General features: G+C 44.7%; 1 protein-coding gene across 1 annotated transcript in view; it reads right to left on the bottom strand.

Annotated features, from left to right (window-relative positions):
- The window catches only part of LOC308153197 (tensin-1-like), a gene marked incomplete at both ends in the record, with an annotated part of 215,051 nt that overhangs the window by 67,236 nt on the left and 140,315 nt on the right, over nucleotides 1–7,500 (bottom strand). Inside the window, 2 exon segments of the mRNA XM_080526283.1 lie at nucleotides 14–64; nucleotides 1,681–1,852. Of these exon segments, the coding sequence (XP_080382409.1) occupies nucleotides 14–64; nucleotides 1,681–1,852 (223 nt within the window).

Here is a 7,500-nt window from a genome sequence, read left to right as displayed (position 1 = left end):
AGCTGCAGCTCACCTTGGGGTTCAGTTGGTTGATGTCGTAGCGTTTCTCACTGAGGTTGAAGAGCTGAAAAAGCAACATGTTTAAATGGTAAATGGACTGCACTTATATAGCGTCTTATTCCAAAGCGCTTTACAACAGCCTTTCATTCACCCATTCACACACACATTGACACACCAACGGCGGCAAGCTACCATGCAAGGCGCCGGCCCGCTTACTGGGAGCAATTGGGGGTTCAGTGTCTTGCCCAAGGACACTTCGACATGTGGCCAGCCGGGGGTCAAACCGCCGATCTGCCAACCTTGCGATCATTAGATGGCAGCTCTACCTCAGTATTGTCTCTCACAGTACTGGCTGTAGAGGGCAGCCTTGAGGCTCACTCTCAGACTGGTTGAAGAGTTTGAGACAACCGTTTGATCTGACCAGCGTTTTTTGTTTATTCATTTTGTTTCATTCATTCGTCTGGGAAGTTGCCAATAAAGATTGGCTTATTTGAATGGATTACATTTTTTAAAAATGTTTCCGCTGTTGTGTGTAGGCTTCCAACATTAGCAGTGCTTAAATTACAATATTATAGTCTGTTATTTGAAAGCAGTCCAAGGATAGTATTACATGAAAGCAATCTAAGCCCTGTTCAGACAGGATCAGTTCAACAAGGGGAGGCCAGGGGAGGGTAACGTAATCATTTACAAAGAAAGGGCATGCTTGACTCTGAAGTAAAGTGTTGATTAAAGCGTGTTTGGGTGCTGGATAGCCCAGGGTTGATCCCATAACTAAATAACACAGCCAACACTATCAAATAGAAAGTAAATAGTGGTTTAATGCATAATCAGCATAGTCACTGTACACGTTTCTGTGTCAAGCCTTTCTTCTTTAGTTTTACACACAAAAGCTGGTCGATAGACCTCTAATACATTCAATTAACATAATGTTTGTAGACACAAGACTATTGTCATACAGCACACCTATAGAAAAAAAGACATCATATGTTTTATAACGAACGACTGAGCGAGTTCTTTGTCGAGCCCCTTCTGCTCCCAAACAGAACAGTCTAGAAGGTTTCTCTCTGTTCTCTGTTGCCTCCGCACTGTTTCTAACCCCGGGAAATAATCTGAGGGTACCCAGATGTCCCACGGCATGAAAACGTCTTGCCACAAGTGATTTTATTTGTCGTTCCTTATGGTGTTCTTATGCTCCGATATCCTTGGGTTTCTCTCTTTCATGTAGCACAGCCCCGAGGCAGGGTTGGAACAGATCACGGGTTATATATATGACAGTTAGAAGTAGAATGTCGTCTATTCAACTGACTTTGGTTCGTAATCAGGATGAGATTTAGCGCCTGAGTGTTCTGGTCACTACAGGAAGAGACATACTGCCGAAAAGAAAAAAAAGGTTGTCGAGATTATTCATCATGTTTGCAGCTATCATCGCCCAGCTTTGACACAGACTCGTCTCCCTCCTAGCCAGCGCTAATGTGTCATATCACTGCTGCAGCCCTGGGCAGTTCTTCATGCGTGATATTCATGATCTATAAGTAAGTAGCCTTAAGAACCGATGGTTCTCGAGCCTAACGGCCCTTAGGGGGCAGGAGCCTATCTCCTTTTTCCGTAGCGTGAGGCGGACAGATAGTTGTGTCACTGACCAGATAGTTGTGTCACTGACCAGATAGTTGTGTTACTGACCAGATAGTTGTGTCCGTGTTTGGAGCCCAGCATGGAGGCCACCTCGCGCAGGTTGGCGGCGTAGCTGGTCTCCTCCACAGAGCTGGGGAAGGACACAGAGATGATCCGCTCTGTGATGTACAGCAGGTCCACCTCATAGCTCTCCTCCAGGGCCTGCAGCAGACTCAAACTCCTAGAGAGAAAGAGAGGGAGGGAGGGAGAGACAGAGACACAGAGAGACAGAGAGACAGAGAGGGAGAGAGGGAGGGAGAGAGAGACAGAGAGAGGGAGAGAGACACAGAGAGAGGGAGAGAGACAGAGAGAGAGAGAGGGAGAGAGAGGGAGAGAGAGGGATAGACACAGAGAGACAAAGACAGAGAGAGAGAGGGAGAGAGAGACAGAGAGAACAAGAAACAAGAAAGAAAGAGAAAAAACAAAAAAGAGAGACAGGGGTGATCAGTTTTATGATGGGTTCACCACTATCCAATACCACATACACTACTACACCACTAAACACCAGAGTCTTGTAACTGGACAGAGAGAGAGTCAGAGGGATCAGTCATTGGTTAAGGTCATTAGTAGCATCTGTAGCACGGTACAACATACAATGTCCCATTAGCGAGAAGCAAAACAGAAGAGGTGCACACATGAAGTTGGTTTGGTATACTACTGACGTTTGCAGGGCTAACAGTCCCCACTGATGATGAGTCGTCAACACATCGTGAGTTTAGAATGATAAGGTTCTATCTCCGTTTAGGGTAGTTCAGAGATATTGAGCGTCAACGTTTTGACATTCCATTATGTTCTGTGAGATGGAACCTTTGTATTTTATTAATTACTAACTAAAAAATGTCAACATTTAAAAAATAACACCACACAGGCATTAATACTCACCTAATGGATCAGATTATGTAAAAAACTCAATTTTGACAAAAATTGAGATAGAGCCGTATAATTCTAACGTCCCGACATACTAATTATGCATTCATTTATTCACTGCCATTAGGGACAGGTTACAATTGAAACATCGACACACTCAATAATAATAATAATAATAATAATAATAATAACTTTATTTGTATAGCGCTTTTCCTGCGAACGTTGCAGCTCAAAGTGCTTTAATCATTATATAATCTTAATTTAATTATTTAGTCATTTAAAGGCAATATTAAAAAAGATGGGTTTTTGTCTTGACTATTTGCTGAGATTGCATCCCTAATGTAAACTGGCAGTGCATTCCACAATTTGGGTGCATAAAATGAATGAGAACGCAGCCTCACCAAATCTCTTCTTTTGTACATGGGGTGGTACGCAGAGAAAACCAGCGTCAGAAGACCTGAGAGCTCTACTGGGCAGATATGCTAGCAATCATCAAGTCCGACACATTGCACTGTGATGCATTCACTCTCACAGCATAATACATCTGTCTAGTAACAGAGATCCAAATTTGGTGATAGTGACTAGGGAGAATTCAAAGCTCCCCACATTTACAAACAAAAGCTAAATCTCTATATCTTGCCTCCAAAAGTCTGCACTTTAGTTTAATACATCAGACACACACTGTGTGTTTCGCTTGGGACGGCCGCAAGAAAACAGAGTGGGGAGAGATTGATTCAGTAGATAAACAAGACGCGATATGAAAATATCCCCGCATTCCCAGTGTGTGCGCCTTTGCAGACCAAACAAAATAGTTTGGTCACTCGCAAGGAATGAGTCAGACATGTGTAGAAACAGACCCTGTTTCTCCCAATCTACTGTGTCTGGACTCTAATCAGTACTAGCAAGCCTTAGAGAGAGAAAGAGAGAGAGAGAGAGAGAGAGAGAGAGAGAGAGAGAGAGAGAGAGAGACAGAGACAGAGAAACAGAGAGACAGAGAGAGGGAGAGAGGGAGAGAGAGACAGATACAAAGAGAGAGAGAGGGAGCGAGAGGGAGCGAGAGGGAGAGACACAGAGAGACAAAGACACAGAGAGAGAGAGGGAGAGAGAGAGAGAGAGGGAGAGAGAGAGAGAGAGAGAGAACAGAGAGAGAGAGAGAGAGACAGAGAGAGAGAGAGACAGAGAAACAGAGAGACAGAGAGAGGGAGAGAGGGAGAGAGAGACAGATACAAAGAGAGAGAGAGGGAGAGAGAGAGAGAGACAGAGACAGAGAGAGAGAGAGAGAGACAGAGAGAGAGAGAGAGAGAGAGAGAGAGAGAGAGAGAGAGAGAGAGAGAGAGAGAGAGAGAGACAGAGACAGAGAAACAGAGAGACAGAGATAGGGAGAGAGGGAGAGAGAGACAGATACAAAGAGAGAGAGAGAGGGAGCGAGAGGGAGCGAGAGGGAGAGACACAGAGAGACAAAGACACAGAGAGAGAGAGGGAGAGAGAGAGAGAGGGAGAGAGAGGGAGAGAGAGACAGAGCGGGAGAGAGACACAAAGAGAGAGGGAGTGAGAGACAGAGAGAGGGAGAGAGAGAGAGACAGAGACAGAGACACATTGAGAGACAGAGAGACAGAGACAGAGACACACAGATACACAGAGAGAGAGAGAGAGAGAGAGAGAGAGAGAGAGAGACACAAAGAGACACAGAGAGAGAGAGAGAGAGACACACAGAGACCCAGAGAGAGCGGGAGACACAGAGAGAGGGGGGGAGAGAGGGAGATAAGGGAGGGGTGTCTGGACGCGGGCCTACGCCAGAGACCCACAGCTTAGGGGCCCGTCTGGACGAATATTTCCCACATGTGCAAAGAGCCAGATCACCTTCTGAGAACGCTGCTCATGTGTCTGTCCCTGGGAATTACACATGCTTTACAGAGCAAACACACTGTACATCTGGCAATGATAGAGAGCGCTTACTGGAACTTATTAATCAACAGCAATGCTAAAGGAATGAGACCCCGCGATACATCTAGCAAAAAAACGCTCTGCTCAGCAAACAGTGAGTAAGTACATATGTTCAAAGTTCAAATGCAAAAACCAACTGCCTATGTACACTCACTGAACACTTTATTAGGAGCACTATACTAACACTGGGTTACACCAAGTAATTTATGATTCTGATCTGAAGATGTTGGAAACGTTCCTTTCCAGATTCAGGTCCGTGATGACGTGATTGCATCACACAATTCCTTCCTAGATTGTTCAGGTGCTCTTTCAAAGCTGTGAGTCTCCCATTCTACCACATCCCAAAGGTGTTCTATTCGGTTGTTAAGTCTGACGTCACGCGTGACGTTTAGCAATTTCCAAACCAAAACTTCCCCGCACCAGAGTACCAGTGTACTAAAGCACCAGAGTACCAGTGTACTACAGCACCAGAGTAACAGTGTACTAAAGCACCAGAGTACCAGTGTACTAAAGCACCAGAGTACCAGTGTACTAAAGCACCAGAGTACCAGTGTACTAAAGCACCAGAGTACCAGTGTACTAAAGCACCAGAGTACCAGTGTACTAAAGCACCAGAGTACCAGTGTACTAAAGCACCAGAGTACCAGTGTACCAAAGCACCAGAGTACCAGTGTACTAAAGCACCAGAGTACCAGTGTACTAAAGCACCAGAGTACCAGGGTACTAAAGCTGTAGAATGACAGCTCCCCTTTTCCTGCCTGCTGTTTTTTCCCAGTCTTGGTGCGGGCAGCGCAGCTCCTATACGACCTGAGGTTTGGGTCAGCTCCAGTAGCTCCAGTCTCTCACGCCTGAACTGGACTCAATGTGGTTCTCATCATCCACTCCTTGCCATGGACGCCTCGGCTTATCCTGCTTTTCCATATCGGCTCAGCGAACGGCCGTGTCTATCTAACGGCTATCTCTGTATGCTCAATTATGTGGCCAAGCTGATCGCATTTGTGCATTTGAACAGATAAAAGATTAGATTAGATTTATTGTCCCCAGGTGGGAAATTCATTTTCACACCACTGTACAGTATACATATATACATACAACACCGTATAACACAGACAACAACAGACAGTACTACACATGACAGATACACAAGTACACACACTCATAGACGCGCGGTCTGTTATTTAAGGCAACAATGGCTGCGGGGATCAGGCTTTAACCAAAGCGAGCCCTGTTGCACCTTAGCGTTCTGTACCTACGCCCGGATGGCAGTGGGGCGAAGTACAGGTTGAGTGGGCGGGTGATGTCCTGTTCTATTGTGGTTGTGATGTGTGAGATGGCCCTGTTGTTTAGTGCTGTTAGGTTGGGTGTGGGGAGGCCAGTTGTCCTGGCAGCAGTGTTGGTGATGCGGGTCAGTTTGGCCCGGTTGATGACTGTGAGCATGTTGAAGAAGCAGGAGGAACAGGACATGAGGATGGGCTGGATGATGCTCTGGTACAGTAGGAGGAGAAGAGGGGGGGAACGTACAGTCCTTTAAGTTTGCGGATGACAGATCATCTTTGTTGGCTCCTTAAAAGATGAAAGACGAACCTGACGAAGGGAATATAGCCCAAAAAGAAGAAGAGGTTTTAACACCACATTTTTTTCAAAGCCATTCTTCAACGTTGTCCTCAAGAGGAGCTGTGTGTCTTCATATCCTGTCTGCTCCTCCAATCACGCACCTTGGCTGGCCTGTGACGTAGCAACAGGAAACCTTTTCCCCAGATACAGAAGGAATAATATATTCCCTTAAGTGCCACAGTTCCACAGTGCATATATATATATGTTTATCTACATACCCAATCAAATAAGAGACTGCGTGATGATCGGTATGTTCAGTATTAACTGTACTGTAATATGTGGGTGATTTTTTTTAGTTTGCAAAAAAAGTTGCCCAAAAATATTGAAGAGTTCAATTGGATATGACACTATGGTCATGTTCTCACATGAAAGTCTGCATCAGGACCAGGAGCAAGAGGATGAGTTTGCAACATTGTTGCATAAATTATTTCTCTGATTTGCGTTCTCACAGCTCTTTATGTAAGCAAAGTAACATACGCAATTGAAGAAACAGACGTGGTAGTTGAAATTAATTAATTATTAGTTGATTGGTCAGAAAATTTGAAAATTACCCGTTCCTCCCGCTCTTATCCAGATCAACACGCATGCCTGTTGTTTTCCTATGGACAGCCTCGATGCGTCGTTTCTAACCGAAGCGAAACCACCCTTTTCAAGCGGAGCATGCGTTGGTTGTTTGCTCCGGGAGCGACTTCGAATGCGCGTTCTCACAGCTCCAAACGACGCAGAGCAAAGCGAACTTTATCCTAAACTCTGATTCCAAGTGAAGCAAATGTTCTAGTGAGACACACCCTATGAATACATAAATATGGTACAGAGCCAGCTCTTTGCCTTTACCCATCATTAGATGTTTGTTGTGTGGCACCTTGGTAACAAAACAAACCCTTTTATAGCCATCAATATATTCTAACCCAGCTGACATTAATTAGCACAGATTGGAGGTAGAGTTGCCTCCTAATTAGCTATTTTTTCTAACTTTAACTTAAGTTTAAGTAAGTCTTTCTTAGTGTTTTCTTAGTTCTATCCTGTTTCATTCCACTTTATTACACATAACTTTATTTACATATGGACTTTAATGTTCAGATTTTTTGTCTGAATTGTTTGAGTTGAATAGGCTCATTGGAAACACATTTACTGGACAAAATATTGATGTGTTCAATACTTATGTCCCCCACTGTATATATAGAGATATTTAGACACTTCCAGACACAGTACAGTACCGTTGAGATTACACAAGATGAAGGAGGTACAATACACATCACAGCTAGTGCTACTCTGCCCCCCCCCCCCCCCCCCCCCGGACCCCCCTGCCCCCATCCCAACCCCACCCTATTATATTACTGCTGTTTTTGGCAGGGAAACGAAGGAGTTTCGTGTAAAAAAAAAAGAAAAAAGAAACACCTCGGG

Source organism: Nansenia antarctica, assembly GCF_963989245.1.
Source record: "Nansenia antarctica genome assembly, chromosome: 3".
NCBI classification, from domain to species: Eukaryota; Metazoa; Chordata; class Actinopteri; order Argentiniformes; family Microstomatidae; genus Nansenia; species Nansenia antarctica.
The sequence above is the reverse complement of the archived record's forward strand: the minus strand, read 5'-3'. Positions and strand labels throughout refer to the sequence as shown.